This window comes from Peromyscus eremicus, chromosome 3 (assembly GCF_949786415.1).
Source record: "Peromyscus eremicus chromosome 3, PerEre_H2_v1, whole genome shotgun sequence".
In the NCBI taxonomy this organism is placed as follows: domain Eukaryota; kingdom Metazoa; phylum Chordata; class Mammalia; order Rodentia; family Cricetidae; genus Peromyscus; species Peromyscus eremicus.
The window spans coordinates 148,435,788-148,456,511 of NC_081418.1; the positions used below are offsets into that span (position 1 = coordinate 148,435,788).

General features: G+C 42.6%; 1 protein-coding gene across 1 annotated transcript in view; it reads left to right on the forward strand.

Moving 5' to 3' along the window:
* Positions 1 to 2,379: 2,379 nt before the first annotated feature.
* LOC131907486 (pleckstrin homology domain-containing family A member 5-like) overlaps positions 2,380 to 20,724 on the forward strand; it is a 114,509-nt gene continuing 96,164 nt past the window's right edge. Inside the window, exons 1-3 of the mRNA XM_059258737.1 lie at positions 2,380 to 2,488; positions 2,606 to 2,685; positions 4,732 to 4,789. Of these exons, the coding sequence (XP_059114720.1) occupies positions 2,397 to 2,488; positions 2,606 to 2,685; positions 4,732 to 4,789 (230 nt within the window). The 5' untranslated portion in view covers positions 2,380 to 2,396. The remainder of the gene's footprint in view (positions 2,489 to 2,605; positions 2,686 to 4,731; positions 4,790 to 20,724) is intronic.

Genomic DNA, 20,724 nt, shown 5'->3' on the forward strand with positions numbered 1-20,724 from the left:
AAAATAAAAATTTTGTCCATTAAAGGTGAGAAATTAGAGTACTCAGCATTGTAACCCATGAAGCTGCTTTTACTATCACTCAAGGTCATATTAGCTATTATTTACCCTAATCCAAAGCCTGTCTCACTTTGTATATACATCACTAAGTTTTTTATTTGCTGCTTTCCCTAAACTTGAGGACATATTATAGAATTATTTTTAATATTCTAGATTACTCAGGGAGTGGTGGTGCACACTTTAAGTTCCAGGACTCTGGAGGCAGAGATAAGCAAATCTCTTTGATCTAGAGGCTAGCCTGGTCAACACAGCAAATTCCAGACCAGCCAGGGCTATACAGTGAGACCCTGTCTCAACAAACAAAAAGCAAAACAAATCAGAGATTCTAGGTCAGTATTTGAGTACTGTGAATGTCTTCCCCTTTTCTTCTCTTCCCTCTCTCTACCTCCCCCACCCTGAAGCTGGTGATTAAACCTAGAGCATGTAAGTAAGTACTCTATAGTGAACTACAGCCTTAACCCTTGGTTGTGATTTTTAAGGATATATTAGTGACTCTATTTTGCTTTTTGGGATATGCCTTCTATGAATGCATCTTGCAATATCAAAAGATTCAAAACTCAACAGAATCCCAGCACAGCACAAAGCCAACTTAGAGACTTCTCAGTAGGATGGAAACTTCCAGATCCTCAACTAACAAGCACTAGACCCATAAAGCCATTGTGGTATTTAGGAGAGTTTTAAGTCTGTAATGATAGCAGAATAGAAAGTCAACAGCTCTTGATATTCTTACAGTGCTGTGCCAGTGACCACTGATGCTAATGTGGGACATTTCCTACTAGCTATTCATTGATTTAAAAAAAAAAAAATATTTTCCAGAGACTGGGCAGGAGATAAGATGTCAAGAAGTAATAAGGAGCGAAATGAAGGAGCAGAATACAAAGGAACCCAGAAGAGAAAACATTACAGTGATGATATTTTTTTCCTCTTGTGTATGCAGATGGACAGGGAAATTATAGCAGTAATTGCAGTCTCCATTTCACCAGAGACGTATGGCCTTGGGGAATCAGGAGATGGGGGGGGGGGGGGGACAATGAAAATGCATTCTCATCGGGAGCTTTGGTCAAGGGCATTCATCCTTTCTGTGCCTAGTTTCCTTACAGGATGAAAAAGACCATTTGCTTATTTCAGTTACTGGGAAGATGAATGAGATAATGCTTCAGAAGCACCCAAAACTGGTCAGGAAAAAAAAAAAAAAAGGTGCTGTGAGAAAGCCAAGTTGTACTATTATTATTGAACTGTGTCTCCTGTTGGGATGAGTCATTTGCTGCAAAGCCGCAGAAACAATTCCAAGTGTGATGAAGGATCAGGGGCAGTAAGAAGCAAGCATAGTGCTCTCAACTGGTGCCAAGGGAGGTCTCACTTGTAGTGAACTCTTCCTTTGTTCAAAGAACAAGGGGAGGGGGATGTCAAGGCATTAAAAAAAAAAAATACTATGCAGCCACGTAGTCATATGAGCATCTTGAGAGCCTACAGGCAATTCGAATCCAGGCTTTGCCATTTTCTACCATAACCCCAGGCGCAGTGACCTTTGTTCCTTTACATTTCTTTTTCCTCCTCTCTGAAATGGGGACGATCATAATTCTAATAGGGTGGTTGGGATTTTAATGTCCACCATCCCAAGGACTCCGTAAAGTAAGTTGCTATTGTAATAAATGAGAGAGATTGGAGAATAGAAATTCACGTTGATAATCAAGTGAATCTTTTTAGGAATGGAAGAGGAAAAGGCAAGTTTTTCTAAATTATTATATGACTCAGGAGCCTAGGAAGAAAAGGGGGGGAAAATTAAAAAAAAAAAAAAAAACCCTCAAGTCTGAGTCAGTCCCATTTCACCGGTCGGCATTCACTCGTGGACCCTCCGATATCTGGCACGCCACACACCAGAAAAACCCTTCCTGAAAGCAGCTTTCCCGCAGAGCCTCGCGTCTCTCTGAGAAGCCCGGGGCTAGGCAGTAGCTGTTGCAAAACAGCTCGGGTTGGGAGCCGAGCCCTCGGGGCGCCGGCGGGACCCGACCCCGGAACCTTGGCGCGGCGCGGGCGGGGCGCGGGGGAGGGCTTTGGCGGGGGCGCGGCGCCGCTTCGCCCAGCCTCCGAGCGCGGCGCGCGCGGGCGGGCGGGCGGCCGCGGAGGATGCCGAGGGGCGGCGACGCGGGCCGGACTCAGCCGGGGCGGCGGGGAGGGCGCCGCCCGAGGGGGTAGGGCGGCCGCGGGGGCGCGCTCGGGCCGGGCCGCGCGCCCTGCGCTCCGCTCGCTCGCTCGCTCGCTCGCTCGCGCCCTCCTTCCTCGGCGGCGGCAGCACAAGGCGGCGGCGGCGGCGGCGGCCGGGCGGGCGGGCGGCAGACATGGCGGCCGACCTGAACCTGGAGTGGATCTGCTCGCTGCCGCGCTCCTGGACGTACGGGATCACCAGGGGCGGCCGCGTCTTCTTCATCAAGTGAGCGGGCGGGGGAGGTGCCGCGGGGCGGCCGAGGGGCGGCGGGAGCCAGCGGGCCGGGGGCCCCGTGGGTCGCCCCTCACGCCGCTCAGCGCCTGTCCCTTCTCTCCCCTGCAGCGAGGAGGCCAAGAGCACCACCTGGCTGCACCCGGTCACCGGCGAGGCCGTGGTCACCGGGCACCGGCGGCAGAGCACAGGTAGGGCGAGCCGGGGCTGCGGCTCACGGCCACCTGGCGGGGTTGGAGGTGCTCCGGGCTCCGCGCGAGTGAGTCCCGGGGCGCCTTTCTTCTCCGCCTTTTCATCAGCACTTGGAGACGGCGCCCCCTTCCTGCGCCCCGGTCCCCATCCCTGCCCCGACGCCCCCCGAGGACGGCCGACGCCCCTCTCTCCCGGATCGCCCCCGTCTCAGCCCCCAGCACCCTTTAGGGTGTCCTCACCCGCTCCCCCTCGGTGCTCCCCGTACCCCAGCACCCCCGCGGTGAGGTGGTCCTGCATCTTCGCCCCGCTCCCCAGAGAACTGCCTTCTGCCAAGCAGCTTCCTCCTCCTCCTCCACCTCCTACTTCTCCTAGGTGGGACTTGTGGGTAGGTGACTGATGGAGGAGTTAGGGGTGCTGCGGTCCCCCCCCCCCCAGCCCTTCCCGTGACCCAAACGCCGGTGCGTCTTCTCCTGCTACCGGAGGAGCAGCCCGAGTCAGGACACTGGAGCGGGCGCTGCAGCCAGTGATCTGGGCTCAAAAGTCCCCGGCAGCCGCAGCTAGGCTCCACGTACCACCAGCAGGCGGTGGGCGAGCCAGGGCGGTCCCGCGTGGGGGCATTCGGGCCCCAGTTCCGCGGGGAGACGCATCACGGATTGCTTTGATAGCTTTCTTGAATGTCAAGCGTGAGTTGAGCTGGAGGAGGGTGTTTTAGTGCTGGTCTGGCTTTCTTTTGTCATTCTTTGTTTACATTCGCCCAACTTGTTTGCCTGTAACGTAACAGTGTTCTCTTGCCGGCCCGCCTCTATTCCAGGCTAGTGCAAAGGCTTGAGAACAGTTTGGGTCGAAGGTGAGGCGGGTTTCAGTACTTTCCTCTCCAACTCCGAGGTTCTGAGAATCTCCTATTAAAGTTGCCAGAAGGGTGAACAAGCCTGCCTTTTCTGTCAAACGCTGGAGTTCGGTGAAGTGACTAATAATGTGTCCAAATTTGCAAAAACGTGGAGGAGGAAAGGGAAGGCTGCTGGAGCAAGCGTGATGAGGTTACATTTTTAGGGCATTTCTGACTAATAAACCGTCATGTTTCCTAACTCCCGGTGCAGTCTTTAGCTTCAGCCTGTTTTATACACATATTGCAACTTTGATAGTCTCATTGCTTTTGTGGATATGGACGAGTTTATTTCATGGAAGACAATATGGGATTAAAGTAACTGAACCCAATCGTTTTGTGGCATTATTTCTTGCTTATTTGGGTTATTTGTGACACCAATGTCTTCTGATTACTCTCACAGATTGAATAACAGTCACATGCCAGAAATATTTTATTCACTGATGTGATTATTTTATTTATTTTGGTTTGCTTTACTCTGCTTGGGGTCCGGTTTTGTGCACACATCCATGACTTCATTTTGGAGATGGGTTATGATTAAGTCCAAACCGCTTGTCATCATAAGCACCATGTGGCACGTAAAGATACAGTCATTCACCTGAATCATTCCCAACATCGTTACTCGTGAAACTTCACATCTCTTAAGGTCAAGTGTACTGAAACACAATGTGTCAGTATTCAGTCAGTTTTCCACTCACTAAGCTCTTGAGTTTTCATACTAGGTGAAACCCTAGATGGATTTGGTTATGCCACTGAAAAACACATTTTTAAATAGACAGAATATACCTAAAAATGCAAAGTGCTTCCTGTTTGGGGTTTTTGCCAATAAGTGGTGGATATTTCACCTGGATTTAGAAGACTTACTTTGGGGGGGGGGTGCCAGAACATATTCCTTTTCCACCCTGATCATTAAAGGGAATAATCATGTCAGGTCACCTCTAATATTGCTGGGACTTTCTTGGTGGCTTTACATTTGAATTGTCATCTTCCAAATAATGTTGTTTTATTTTTAATTTGTAATAATGACTATTGATTTGGCGAGTCTAGATTTTGGGTAGACACTTCCTTAAATAAATAGGTAATCCTGAAGACAGGTAAGATGGATTTAAGCATATTTTGCAGTCCCACTGAAGTAATACTAATTGAAATGTGTGTTTTTTAGATTTACCCACCGGCTGGGAAGAGGCATATACTTTTGAAGGTGCAAGATACTATATAAAGTGAGTGAATTTTGATTTCTTTTCTTGGTAACTCAAATGTTGAGATGAACCTAAAGTTGGATACTTGTGAGTCTAGACACAATCATATCTTAAAGTTCAATATACAGTACTAATTGTATCCTTTATATGCTTATGAGATTTTGAGGGCCAGGGTGGTGGCCCTCTTCATTATCTTGTTATTTGCCTGGGTATTCATGGATTCACAGATTGCAAAGTAGGTCACTTTAGGCCACGTTAGTTTGCTTGGTGTTTCTGTACATGTTTCTGTGGTAGAACATTGTAGAGCCTTCTGACTTTAGCTGTGTGGTCCTGACAGGTTTTGGTTCTTGACTATCTGTGTAAGAACACACACTCTCTTGCACAAACAGTGTCTGGGGTTTTACCGTTCTTAGTTTTGAGGTGAGTCCTCTTAGGTGTATTTTGGCCTGAGCTGTTACTAAGTAGCAAAACTGATGTAAAGCTGGGGTAGTGACAAAATGAAAGAGTAAACTCCAGACACTGCACAAGCTGTGCTGGAGCAATGTTTATATTTCTTGTTTAGTTTATTTAAAAATGTCCGCGAGATTGTCTTACTAATACTTGTGTTTGGGTGAAAGGCTTTGAAGAGAGCTTGAGGGGAAAGACGGCTGACTAGTGGGTGCAAACCAGTTCCATGGGCTCCAGAGCCGGTTGCCATTCCTGTTAAAGTTGGTAATACTCCACACAAGTGCGGTGTTGGAGGTCTCATTGCACAGGGAAGGTTTCATTCTCCCAAGGGGAGTAAGGTGCTTTGTCTTGTTTTAAGTTAACAACTGTTTGCTAAAAGAACTTTGCTTTTGTTCTCGTATAAACGTTTTTAGTTAATTTTAAGGAACTGAGTCTTGAAAGAGAATATTTAAACACAAGATTCGGTAATGATTTTATAGTTTATTAATGGTAACAGATTCCTAGGTAAAGGTACAGTGGGCCCAGGCAGTTATTTTTACCAAGTGATTTTTTTTTTTAAGATCATGCCATTACTTAAATTGCTTTTTAAGTTTCTGTAAAAGGATGCTTTATGTAAAATGTCAAGGTATATTTATAGGTGCAGTTACTTTTGAATACAGCAACAGGAAAAGCAGAAGTAAGGTGCAAGAATTGAGTATCTTCGCAAGTGTGGTCCTTCTGGATTATTTGTTTATTTTGACCAAGTTTTTTGTTTGACAGTCAAACCATACGTTGTTAGATGACCTAAAATAAGTGAAGGCGTCAGTAAAAGGAGACCAGCAAGTGTTTTCCTAGCAATTCTTTTCATTCTGAATTTAAGTGAGCTTGTGTTGTCGTGAAAAGAAATGTTTTCTTTTTAGATGTAGTACTGATGCTGTAAATGAAGGCAGGGTGTTTTGTTTGTTTGCTTTTGCTTTTGTGTGTGTGTGTGTGTGTGTGTGTGTGTGTGTGTGTGTGTGACAGCGTCTCACTATGCTCCTCTGGTTGGACTGGAACTCATGGAAATCTGCCTGCCTCTGCTTCCCAAGTGTCAGGACTAAAGGTGTGTGCCATCATAGCTGACATAAAAACAGCTTTGTAATGTTTTTCATTTATTCAACACACTTTAGATTACTGTACATTAAGCCTAGCAGATCTGAGAATAGACTTTAATGTCAATAATATTTTAATATCAGTGAATGAGTGTGCTCTTGGATGATTGTGATTTTTTTTATAGTTCAAAATGTTACATAGGCTCAATGTGTATGTTTTAATTTAAAACCAAGCTGTTAGAATTTATCTTATTTTACTAGCTAGCCATTTTGATGATATTTTCTTTCATTTCTGAAATTAGAATTAGAATTTTATTTGAGTACCGTGCCTATATTACCTTCATTGGAAAATCAGGACAGTATTAGAAAGCTATAAATAAAAGCCATCCTAAAGCTAGTGGGCTAAAAAGAAAGATAGCCAGTAATTGCTTATATGTAAGTAATTATATGTTAAGAGCAGTGCACTCAAAATTGGGCACATCTTAGAAATCCATCACACACTGAGCTTCTTCAAAGATGCTAGCCATTCACAAATAGATGCTGTGCTGAATGTCGATCTTATGGCTTCACTTTTCTGGCTGTGCCAGAAGACATCCCTAAGATCAGCTATAATTTCTTAGAAACTTCTCACATACTAGACCATCCCATATTAGGGATGCTTTCCTGTTCTGATGGTGAAGACTATATCTTATTTTAATGGTAGAAACAGTCAGAATCATTGTTTCCCTTTGTTCCTAGTGTAAGAATGCAACAGGAACACTGGTCTGGTCCTTACCTTTGCAGCTGAGAATCTTCCAAGGGAAAGTAGCCTCAAGGAATAAAGTGATCAATGTTCATGGATATCTTTTCATCTGTTAGTTCTTGAAGAAAGGGAGTTACTGAACAAAGCAAAGGAAGAGGAAGGAAAGAACTCATAGGAGAGACACTGGCCTCTGCTTCCCAATCCTCTTGTGGGAAGTGTCCTTTGTCAGTGAGGACCTGCAGTACTTGTATGCTCAGGGGGATGTGTGGAGATCCGAAAGCCTTCCTCTTCTGAGGACAGTGCTGGTGCCTGTTCACAGTCTCAGGGTCCAGGGAAGAACTTTCTCTTTGGATGATACTCTGGTATTGACAGGTGGAGTGGGCAAGTTCTAGAAGCTGGAGTGTGAGTTTGGCCTTTAAAAAAATTTTGGAGGTCAGTCTTCTGAACTTTAAATTAGACTGTCTGGAAAAAAACAACCTCTAAATTCCACCCAGTGTTTACATTTCTTTGAATTTTATTCTATGCTGTTCTGGGAACTTATGGTATTCTAGAAAATAATGAAAACTGGCAATACCAGGAAGAGGATGTGGGAGACCTGGTATAGCTGAGTGGTATTCTAGTTGCTTTGCTGTGGCCTCCATACATAAGCTTTGTATGGATAACTAGAGATAAGTCAAGTGTGGAATGCCAGGGTGCACTGACTTTCTGTTACTGGGTCTGCGCTCACATTTCCTCCTAAAATGTTTATGTACATGTCATCTTCCCTGCACAACGTCAAGGAGACAGCTTCAAGGATAAATAGTTGTCATGTCAACCAAGAACCAAGCAGAGTGAAAGTTATATGCATGTAAACAGGGTCACCGGTTTACTTTGTATACACAAGTTTACACTTAGGTTTAAAAAAAGGTTCATAATAAAAAGAATTAATTATTTTATATTTATTTGTTCAAAAATGATAATTTATGAAAATTCCTTATTTTAAGATTAAGTATTTAATTATATGCTTTGACTTTTTTAATGGAAAAACTGATTTTCATTGTACCCTGAGCTAGCCTTCAAATTATGTATGTGTCTGCGTGTCTGTCTATCTATCTATCTATCTTATACAGAGTTTGAGTATTACTTTTCCATATTTTTTTCTAAAACTTAATTCATGTGATTTATCTTAGGGAAAAGGCTAAAAATTATTATAAGTGAATTTGTAACTTAAAGCTTTAAATATTCCATATCCTTACACAAAATCAAACACAAGCCCACAAAGTACAGAAGATAATCTTATATACTTGAATGTTATTAAGCTTCCTGCTTAAGCCTTACAAATATTGCTTAATGACTCTTTAATGATAGGTTACTGTAGCTTAAAATGGGATGTGTCATTGGCTGTTCCTTTGTGCTCCAAAGCTTTATGGCAGTTAAGTTCAAGTGCAAGCGAATCCTGAGACAGTGGTCTGTGACCTAGAGACACAGCTGGCTCCTTAGCTGGCTCCTTATAGGCCATCAGGCTGCAGTGAGCACACCACATACCTACTTGCCCACTGTGCAGTGAATGCAGATTCTGTGGGTAGCTTCTCATGCTGCTTTTCTCCTTAAATATAAATTTTGATATTTTTTTAGATATGCAAATAGAACAGTGTATGATTTGGGATAATGAGGTTTCATTTCCATATCCTCAATAGACTCTAAAATGTGGTTAGAATTCCCAAATACCTTCAATGATGGAGTTTCTGGTGTGAGATAGTCATTTAAACTTGTAAGGAAAGGGAAGAAAATAGGAAAACAGGGAATGGTACATATCCACCCTAAGAACATTAGAATATATCGACTATATTTGATATTTAAAATTGTTTTGTAGTTAGGTACTATAGCTATTATAACCAGATTAAAAACAAAATTTTTGAAACAGTGTCTCAGACTGTAGTTCAGGCCAGCCTCGAACTCTCACTGTGCAGCCCAGGATGGCCTGTAACTCAAGGTGACGCTCCTACCCCAGCCTCCTGGGTGCTGGGATTACAGGAGTGGTTATGACCAGCTGTTCGTCACTAGAACAGTGTGATGCCTCTCAACAGTCAGTAAATAGTGCTCGGCTTCCTCCTATTTGCCCCCTTATTCCAGTCCATTAGGTACACAGCTATTAACCCTAATGGAGTTCACAACATATTGAACATATGCCATGCATTAAAACGGCAAAATGTGTAGGGAAAACTTTAGTATGTTTTGTTACTTTTTTAAACATACTTACATTTTTACATATGTATATAAATTATAGATTGAATATATATCAGCAATTTTCAAATTTTTATTAATTTATTACACTGTATGTATGGCTGTTTTGCCTCCATTTATGTATGTGTTCCATGTGCATGGCCTGATGTCCACCAAGGTCAGAAGAGGATATCAGTGCTTCCCTGGGACTGAGTTGCAGTGGTTGCGAGTTGTCGGGTAGGTGCTGGGAATCAAACCCGGGCCCTCCGGAAGAACAAGTGCTCTTAACCATTGAGCCAGCTCTCCAGCCTCCTTGTTACTTTTTTGTTAGTTCCATTTTTTGTGGGTTTTGTTTTTAAACTGATTCCCAAAGAGGCTATAAAGACTTATCTTTTTAAAAAAATATTTTTATTTTATAATTAATTTAATTTTATATATCAGAAGACTTAGTTTTAGTCACTAGTATTCAAGTCAAGGTCTGTGGGCCAAAATATAAGATAGGGGGCTGGAGAGATGGCTCAGTGGTTAATAGTGCTGGCTGCTCTTCCAGAGGACTGGGGTTCAATTCCCAGCACCCACATGGCAGCTCACAACTGTCTGTAACTGCGGTCCCTGGAGATCTGATGCCCTCTTCTAGCCTTTGTGGTACCAGGTATACACATGGTGCACAGACAGACATGTAGGGAAAATATCCATACACATAAACCAAAAAATAAATAAAAATAAAACAGGAGCATGGCAGTTAAAGGAGGCTCTACACCATGTGACTCTAAGCTGGTTACTTGGAACATAAGGTATTATTTCATACTAGTATTGTGGTTAGGTTATAAAGCAACCCACCAAAAACCTTGTTTAACCTATGAAACCTGTTAACTACTATTAACATGGTCTTATGACTAGTCCTTCCTGTACGTTTACTTAGGGGTGCCTTACGGTTTCATCCACTGTTCCAGGAGCTTGAGCACATAAAGTTGGGAGTGGAGACCACCCCGCCATCTCTGAATCTAAGACCCAGTGGGAGAAACAGACATTTAAAACAAAACAAACAGCTGGACAGCAGTGGCAAGCCTTTAATTCCAGCACACGGGAAGTTCAAGGCCAGCCTGGTCTACAGAGTGAGATCCAGGACAGGCACCAAAACTACACAGAGAAACCCTGTCTCGAAGAAAGAAAGAAAAAAAAAAAAAAAAAAAAAACCAGATAATGTAATTTTAAAATAGCATCTTCATGAGGACAGAATAGTTTGTTGTGACAGATTAGGAAAGTTTACTATAAATAAGTTAACCTTTCATGGTTCTGTTACCAGCATTTCCAGCCACAGTTGAGCTCCTTGATGATTACATGATTACATTCTGTGGCACGAATCTTAAAAGGTTTTATTAATAAAATCAAACCTGAGGTTAGTTATTGGGGTGAATGCTGGATGATCAGAGAAGCAGAACAAGCCACAGCTTCCTCACCTCGAAATTCCTCAGCTGATCCTGTCTCCTCAGACTGGAAGCCTCTGTCCTTATCCAAATGGATCTCAGCTGAACTGCTGCTTGAAAGCCTGAAAGCTTAACCAGGCTATAGTTCCTTGTCCTCACGCCTTAAATACCTTTCTGCCTCCCGCCATCACTTCCTGGGATTAAAGGCGTGAGTCACCATGCCTGGCTATTTACAGTGTGGCCTTGAACTCACAGAGATCCAGGTGGATCTCTGCCTCTGGAATGCTAGGATTAAAGGCGTGTGCTACCACTGCCTAACCTCTATGTTTAATATTATGACTGTTCTCTGACCCCCAGATAAGTTTATTAGGATGCACAATATATTGGGGGACACAATATATCACCACAACATTCCCCTTCCTATTAGCCTCGGGACCTCTGCTCAAGACCAGGCCTGCTCATTTTTCTCTTGATAAAGCTTAAAGCCTGGAGTCGAGTCAGCTTCTGAGTAAGTGGCTTCCATGATGCTAATGCTCATGCCCAGCCTGCAAGGATTTCTTTTGGTGGTTGTTTCATTTTGCTTGATTACTATTATTATCAAATATTGTTATTGTGTATGCATGTGCACCAACGTGGAGGTCAGAGGACAACTTTGTGGAGTCAGCTCTCGCATTACCTTTATATGGTTACAGGTACTGGACTCAGGTTGTCAGGCTTACATCTTCCAGCTGTGGGTGCTTTTTTCTTGCTGAGCCATCTTGCCTGCTAGCCCATGACATGTAGATTTGTTAAGTGATCTTCCCTCCACAACAGTTATCGAAGTTGGTGTGTGTTTGGGATGGTGGAAGGTGACAAGTAGAGACAGACTAGAAATGGTAGGAAGACTAGAGACTAGTCGATGGAAACAGCCTAGTAACGTCCTTTTCTTGTGTGACCTCTTGGAAGTTAGGGTCAGTGGTGAAGTTGTGTTCTGTGTGTGTCGTCAGTTGGAGTTTGTCCGTTGACAGTAATCCTTGTCAGTTGGTGTCAGAACGATTCTCAGGAGGAAGAGGTGGATTTGGTGTGCTGTCCTGGAGCTGCCAGGAGGTAAAAGGACCTGAGCTAGGTAAGCTTGCAGTTGTGGTAGAATTCAGATGTGGTGATCTAAATGCCTGGAGGCTCTGACCTGCTTGATGGAGGACACAGGCAGGCAGTGCACTTAGGGTTGGTTAGTCAGAGCTGTTTGTTTCCTAGGCATTCTATTTCGGTTGTCATTCATACAGCATTCATAAAGCCAAAGTTTCTAGGGAGATTTTAATTTAAACAGCCTGGATGAGACAGGGCAAAGGTGGACTCAGAGGGGCAAGACTGGTTTGTTGCTCTACTCTAGAAGTTGATTGCTTGAACCAAGCCTGTGGCAGAGGGAGTGGGAAGGAAGGAGGCCATTGATCAAAGATATTAGAGGGGAGTTGACAGGCCTTGGGAATCCTGCTGAGCAAGGAGATTGACAAAGGAAGAAGTCAGAAACAAGTGGCCACAAAATGATGGTACCCTTGGAAGGAGGCAGTATGTGGGTGTAGGGAGGGGAGCCCTGGGTGGGTGGATGGTTATACTGATGATGGTTTGATTTTTGAGTTGTTGAGAGAACACAGTAATATTTTAAGTGGCTGAAATCTGGCCTTTACAAAGACTTTCCCTCTATTCATCAGTTACAAACAAGCAATCCTAAGTTTTCTCACCCAAATCCCAGACCCAAGCTAAAAAAAATTTTTTTGTTGTTTTTTATTTTTCTAGTCAGGCTTTCTCTGTGTAACAGCTCTGGCTGTCCTTGTGTAGACCACAAGAGACAGAGACCCACAGAGACCCACCACCCAGCTAAGAATTTCATATTCATCTATCTTGTTATTTCTTCTGGGGCTGAATGTCATGGTTTATGCTTGTAATTCTAGCACTGGAAGCAGAGGTGAGAAAGTCACTGCAAGTTCAAGACCAGCCTGGTCTCCACAAGATCCTGTCTGAAAACAAAAAAAATGCTTCTCTAAGCAAATCCAGGGGCGGGAGGTAGAAGACTAGGAACTGGAGCAAGGCTTTATACCCTCAAGCCTGTCACCAGTGACTGACTGTTCCTGCAGTGAGGTTCCATACCATCCCTGAACAGTGCCACCTGCTGGGAACTGCAGTCTCAACTATATACCCATTAGGGACATTTCTCAGTCAAACTGCCATAGGACTGTATTAAATTACATACTAAATAAGCATTAATATGGGGCTGTAGAGATGAACTCAGCATTTAAGAGCACATACTGCTCACCTAGAGGATGTGGGTTCAGTTCCCAGCACCCATGTCTGGAAGCTTACAACAACCTCAGCTGGGGATTCAACCTCTTCTCTCCTCAGAAGGCCTTTGAACGCACACGTGCATGTACATATATATATACTCAGGCACACACATGTGCATGTACACATACTTGGGTATACATATACAAGTAAAAATTTTAAATCTTCTTTAAAAATTAATTTTTTTAAAAAAGTATATGTTAGACTGAAAGGCTCACTCCAGACAAGAGATACTTACAATGGAGAGTGATCTCGTTCACTGCTGTTTGTAGTACCTTACCTTATCCTTTCTCGTAGTCTGTCATTACTTGTTGATGGCACAAATGACTTTGCTCATAGCACTGTATTTAATTTTATGCCATTCACAAACCTTGTCATTTGGGTCTTTGTGAAATTTTAATATTCTGTCCATGTGTTCACTCAAGTTTGAAAGTGTGATTCTGCTCAGGCTGTGGGAAGGGGGTTGAGAATCTGTCCAGAGATCTGATGTATAATCTACTCCATATAAAGTCAAAATGATGCAGGAGCCTGTGAGGCCTCGGGAGACACCCAACACCCAGAACGTGCCCTTGACCATCCTAGTTGTGTTCACAATGCTCAAAGTTCAAGTCTGAGTGGAACCACTGCAGTTTCAGGAAAACGCACACTGCTGAGGTCTGTGCTGCTATGAGGAGGTAGACAGAGCAAATGTAGGTCAGATCTTGAAATATGGAAAACAGTGGACTCAGAGAAGCCTGAAAGAAATAGAAAGTGGTCTTCATGGGCTGTAGATGATAGACATTTCTGGGCTACTTAGGAATAGCCTCTGGCTATTTGAGACTTATGTTCTGGAGTGGCCAGTAAGTACAGAAGCACCCAATCAAATCCGTGTGGTATTAGCACTTTGAAAGCAGACATGGTCTCGGAATCGTGGATGACTATTTCCAGTGCTCACATGTGATGGACAATTAGATGTGTGAAATGAACTAAGAACAGATGGTAAGAAAAGCTTTTTATCCTTCAAAGCCATTTGTCTCAATACCACAGGGCACAGTTTATTGTGCCTTCTCCATCACTTAGTCAGGGTAATTCTTGTCCAAGTCAGTGACCCAAAGCCAGACGCTGTAACTAAAGAGACTTATTTCACATCAGCTCCAGGAGTGACACAGTGAACCCTGGGGTCCTCTTCACCTGCCTTTCTTGGCTGCTGAAGGTTTCTTTCAACCAAACCAGAGAGTGTTTGCCTGTTTTCCTGAATTACAGCCTTTTGTTTTTAACCCCAAGGGTCAAGGTTTTTTTTTAGTCCAAAAAAAAAAAATCTATAGCCTGGACTTTGGCCACTGAGAGTCACATGTTCATTCCTGGGCTGCATGCTTGGCCACTAGTCTCCTTTGCCTTCTTCCCCCACACCCCTTCCTTTGTTTGGGTATGTGCCCATGAGTGCAGGTGCTGGCAGAGGCCAGAAGAGGGAGCTAGATCCCATGGAGCTGGAGTTACAGGTTGTTGCAAGCCACCCAGCATGGGTGCTGGGAACTGAACTCAGGTCCTCTACAAGAGCAGTACCTGCTCTTAACCTGTGAGCCATCTCTCCAGCCCCTCCATTGTCTCTTCTTAGCTGGAGCTGAGGTGCTGATGTTGGCAAGCCTCCTAGAAGTGCCATGAGAAGTTGGAGTGCAGAAGGCTAAAGTGTCAGGGGCCACCCTCTCTTCCCAGGTGGGAGGATGGAGTAGAGAAAGTGTGTTCTGAAGAAAGAGTAGATGCTGAGAAGAAGTCTCCCTGTGCATTTGTGGTGGGCCAGGAGTTTCCTCCACTGCTTTTGAAGATACTGACCACTTAAATAAAATAAAATTCCAAAGAGTGTGAATACTTGAAAACCTCTACCAACTCTCATTTGCTTTTTAAACTGTGTATGTGTCATGTGCAACCACTTCTATGACTGAAATCTACATTTATTATTCCCTGAATAGTCATGGTCCAAAGAGAGAGGGTGTGTAAGAATTAATCACTGAGATAAAAATATGGCATTAATCTTTATTCAATGAATTAATCCCAACAGCTTTTGCTCAAGTTCATTTAAGGTGTATATAATATCAATTTTACTAATTAAATATTAAGAATAAAGCTATTCAACCTAAAATTTAAAATGCAGTAAAAACAGCAGTAGCACAAAATCTTGAAAAGAAATAATTCCTTGCTGGGTTTTTATAGAATAAATAAATGTTATAAAATAACATGTTAAATTTAGAGCAAATATTTTTCTCTTAAATATTCCTCACGCAATGTAGGTGTAGCCTAATGATGATTTTTATTTTATAAATTTGAGGTATATATCATCTTTTGATTACGTAGTGAGATGGTTACTATAAGTAGGCAAATTAATATATCATCTTGCAGATACTTGTGTTGAGAAACTGAACATCTCTTCTCCTAGCAGATCTATAGTAGATAATACAATGTTAATTGCAGCCTTTCAGCATCTAGACTTTTTACATAACTACATCTCTCTCCTTTAACCTGTATCTTCCCTGTCCACTTTGGTCTTGTATGTTTGATCATTACTGTTTCTTCTCTTTTTTAAGCTTCCACATGTAAATGGCATCGTGCACCATTTTTTTCAGTGTATGGCTTATTCCACTTAGCATCCTTGTGAAGGTTTGAATGGCCCCTATAAGCCCTTACATTTAAATACTTGGTACCCAGTTGGTGAAATTGTTTGGGAAGGATTAGGAGGTGTGTCAATGGGAGCAGGCTATGGGGTTTCAAAAGACTCTTCCCAGTGTCTTTCTCTGTTTCGTGGTTGTGTCTCAAGATGTGAGCTCTCAGTTACTGCTTCAGCACTATGCCTGCCTACCTGCTATCATGCTCCCCATCATGATGGTCATGGACTCTAAATTGTGAACCCCAAATAAACTCTTCTATAATTTGTCTCGGCCATGGTATATCATTGTAGCAATAGAAAAGTAACTAAGACAGTCCTCCAACGTTATCCATATTGTTGCAAATGCATTAGCATAATTTTCAATGTCTACTTGAACCTCATCTGTAAATTGCCTGCTCCATGTGTGTCTCCTGAGTTCTTCATTGGTTGTTTTGGTTCATGTTATATATGTATTTGCATTTTTGTGTTAAGGCTACTTGACTTGGCTTATTAGAGGTCTTTAAAGTATTTTGGTTTGTAAATACTTTGTGAGAGTTTCCTGTATGTACTTTTATCATATATATTTATTGTAAATTATATGCATACGTTACTGTCAGTCTGTTTTAACATACTAGTTAAGGATTATTTTTCTTACCTTGCTGAGATTTGAAAGTGTGTAATCATATGTACTAATTGTGAGCACCCACATAGGAACTCATGAATTGAGTGTACAACATGATGTAAGTCCTTCCCGGCCAGTTCTATTTGCTCAGAAGCTGTCTGATAAGCCAGAGGGCATTGGCCACTGCAGTGAAGTGAGAAGAAGCTGAGGATCGTACCTTTGTTACCATGTTACTTTGATAAAGAGGATCCTGTTAATGTTTCCTCTGTATAAAGTGTAGAGGATAATTCTTGTGCCTATTTTGTAGGCTTATGATATTATGAGTTGATTTGTCTGAAAAGCTGTTAACTGTGATAGAGGTAGGGAACACATACATATTTGTTTTGCAAGTTTATGACATTGGGTATCTAAGAAAAATGCTTCATTTTCATTTATTCTGGAAAACAGTTGAGATACATGGCTTGGGAATAGTTTGAAATGTCATTATGTAGGGTCTAAATTTCATGTCTATTTTGTGTCTCCTGAAAGTAAGAACTGTTGCATGTAATACAGTTGAGGATGATGTGGTGCACATTTAGTGAAATATTTGGTTTTTACAATGTAGGTTTCGCCGGGCGGTGGTGGCGCACGCCTTTAATCCCAGCACTCCGGAGGCAGAGCCAGGCGGATCTCTGTGAGTTCGAGGCCAGCCTGATCTCCAAAGCGAGTTCCAGGAAAGGCACAAAGCTACACAGAGAAACCCTGTCTCGAAAAACCAAAAAAAAAAAAAAAAAAAATGTAGGTTTCTATTTAAGAAAGACCTGTGATTTAGGAAAAAGAAATCAATTTAGTTGGTAAATGCCCATATCATTAAACTAAGAACTTCCTTTAAAGAGCAAAGTAGCTATTGTTAGTGTCTGAAGATAAAATGGAGGAGCTGGCTTGAATGTTCTCCATGAGTGAAGAATTAAAGGCATTGAGATGCACTGTGTAGTTCTTGGAACTGAAGTGGGAACAAATTGAAGGTGGTGTAGATATACACCCAGAGGTGACAGGCAAGGCAGCTTTGAATGGAAGTGTTGATGACATTTGAAAAAGATAGATGTTTTTGAAATGAATGAATTTAATAGAATAAGTTATGAGTAGAGGAGTGTAGTTGGAAGTTTTCCTGTGTCTCGCTTGGCCTTCGGTCGGGACAAATCTCTCCCCCTCATGTCCCTCAAATAAGCACACAGAGGCTTATATTAATTATTACTGCTTAGCCATTAGCTCAGGCTTATTACTGAGTATCTCTTACACTTAAATTAACCCATAATTCTTATCTGTGTTTAGCCACGTGGCTTGGTACCTTTTCTCAGTTCTGCCTTGTCATCTTGCTTCCTCTGTGTCTGGCTGGCGACTCCTGACTCAGCCCTGACTCTTCCCAGAATTCTTCTTGTCTGTTCGCCCCGCCTATACTTCCTCCCTTGCTACCGGCCAATCAGCATTTTATTAAACCAATGTACAAGGGCATTATCCCACAGCAGAAGAGGTCAGTAGGAGAGGCAAAGTAAAGGAATAGAATCCCTTATCATTCATAAAATAAATAAAAATTGGAATTGGCAACTGTATAGATCTTTGGATGTGAAGCATTTGAATGTATTAATACCAGCACTGCAAATGTGCTGGAAATCATGCACTCTTGTGCACACTCTGCTGGTTGGCACAGGCAGAATCCATGACCAATGATGGTTTGAGTAGGCTAGGACTTGAAAGCTGGGGTAATAGGCCAAGCAGGGTCACATTCCTTCTGAACCCCCTACTCTGTTCTTCTTGTATTCATGGGACAGCCCCATAGGGTGGGAAGCAGGTCAGAAAAATATGCTTTTCCAGCTGAGTGGGAAGGATGGAGGCATGTGGATGCTTATTATGTCTGTTTTCAAAATTAACCATTTAGCTCTTGGGGAAGGTTAGAGATGGTGTTTAAAACAAGTGGAAAGCCTTTGTGAATTTGGAAAAGTATTCCCAAAATTACACAGAACTATCTGACAGGATGATTGTAAAGGGGCAAAGAACTGCATATGTGCAGGAGCCCCTGGTCCTGGCCTCACACCTCCCCTGCTGATGCTGATTTCCAGCCACTCTCATTAACAGTGTTGAGCCTACATGCTGCTCTTTTGCTTTGTTACAGCAGATTTACAAACAGAAGCTCTGAGCTTGAAGCTAGCTGGGTAGTTGGTGGAAGAAGTAAAATCTGACAGCCATATTTCACATAGCTTTAATTATCATATGTGTACACATGTCCACACATACACACATGAGAACACACAGTCTATACAGGGTTTAGTAATACCCACTGGGAGGTCTCAGACTATGTCTTCTATGGAGAAAGGGTCCTACTGTATCTGGGACTATGGGAATGGTTTAACTCTTATCAGGTAGTCTCTGATCCTCTAGCAGGCCAGGCCAGCCTCGCTATCTCACAATGAAAGGCATACAGGGGCTGGAGACATGGCTAATCAGTTAAGATCATTGATTGCTCTTCTAGATGATCCAGGTTCAGTTCCTAGCAACCATGGTGGCTCACAACCATCTATAACTCCAGCCGAGGGGATCCAACATGGGCAGCAGGCATTCATATGGTATACCAAAACATGCAGAGAAAACACCTATACACATAATTTCTTTTAAGTTAAAAAAAGAAAAAGGCATCCAAGTAAAGAACACAAGCACAGGTCTCTTGAAGCCTAGGCTTAGTACTGGGGTTGTGTGACCTCTGACCTCTGCCACTTCTTGTCAGCAAGTGATAGTCTGTTTAGCTCAGCTCTTGTTGGCCAGCTCAGATTTAGGGTGTGGGGTGAAGTAGATTGCATCTTTTGATGACAGCAGACTCCTGCCACAAAGCTGTAGATTCAAGGAGAAAGGAAGAAATGGAACACTTCAAATCTCATAGCATATATGGAAAAATATTACTGACCACCCCCATCCCAAATACAAGATTAAACTGGTTAACGGGCTCATTGCTGACCATGTGCTTCTTTTACATAGAAATTAAATGTGGCCTTTTTAAAAAGTTTCTTAGTAGTCATAATTCCTAAGCCCTATAGAACAATTGTTGTGTTCTTTTGCTGCTGTGTGTAATTGACTTGGTAGCCTCAGTGTCAGCTATTATAAGGTCCAGAGTGGGCCTCAGTGCTTCTTTTGAGCTTGAGTTTCAGTGTTTCAAGACAGTTTTCTAGATGACATCAAAGCTCTACCCACACCTACAGTGTAGTGTGGTAACCAAGTACTTGTCATGTTAACCCAGTTTTATTTTTCCTGTAAGCATTCTTCCTCAGATTAAGGTTTTGTTCACCCTTTCTTGCTTATTTGTCTGGTGATGTGAGCTTCCCAAAAGTGGCGATAGCCTTTGATCCTGGTCATCAGTAAATTCTCAAACCTTAGAACTGTGCTTTTCTCACCTAGTGGGATTTCTGTTATACACTTTGTGATTAATATGAAAACAGCTTGTTAAAATACCACATGCTAAACCCTATGCCTTTAGTACACTGTAGAAACTTCTTGGGTGTTTATTAGTTATAGGGGAGGTCAGAGAAAGTGTATAGTTGAATCCACAAAGGTTTTACTCTATGAACACAATAAAAAGTAGGCAATCTGAAGAATGTAGAGAAGGACAAATTTGTTCACAATTAGACTTCAGACTTCAAAGGTAGGGTGTGGAGCAAAGAGAAATCTAATGGATTGGAGTAGAAATTCCCCCCACGTCCAAAGAAGCTATGTAGGGTGTGTAGTTAAGCATGCCTACTGGAGGGTGGAGTAGAGAGGTGTGATATGGTGTAGTCACTGAAATTGTGGTTATATGTGTCAGTTATGGGTGTAATAGGGTCTAAAGAAGAGGACACGCATGACAGGTGCAGCAAGACTTTGGGGGATAGAGAAATTATCAACTCTTTGAGACAGTGCATTAGTCCTCAGGAGGAAGTCATGGAGAGTTAAGATGTTGAGATGATGTCCTAACAGAGGCTGAGGATAGAGGAACATAGGAGAGTGTGGTAGTGAATGGAGCTGTTGCATAGCTGGTTTCCTTATAGGCTAGATTTAGACTGGACAACAGGTCAGAGAAAGTACAAAGCTCTGTAGGGCTAATGTGGGATCAAGGGATGGATTGGGAAAACCAATGGAGATGATGATGGGCATTGATTGACTTACAGATTCTTAGAGAAAGGATCTACTGAGGCAAAAGCCTCTTTTGCTAAAGGGTGGTGGTCATCCCAGGAATCTCGACTCTGTTCCTAGTGGGTATTTAGGTAGATATGTGAACTAACGTACTAAATATATGCAGCCTTCTACTGTCCCAGTGGACAGCAAAGTCTGTAGCTGATCAAGTCCCTTTTAAACAGTGTGGTATTTGCCTGCAGCATATACACACCTTCCTGTGTATTTTACATAATCTTTAGATTACCTAACTACCTATTGGTAAGGAAACATGCATTAATAGTCCCCCGTATTGATTAAGGGATAATGACAAGAAAAACTGTATGTGTTCAGTACAGAC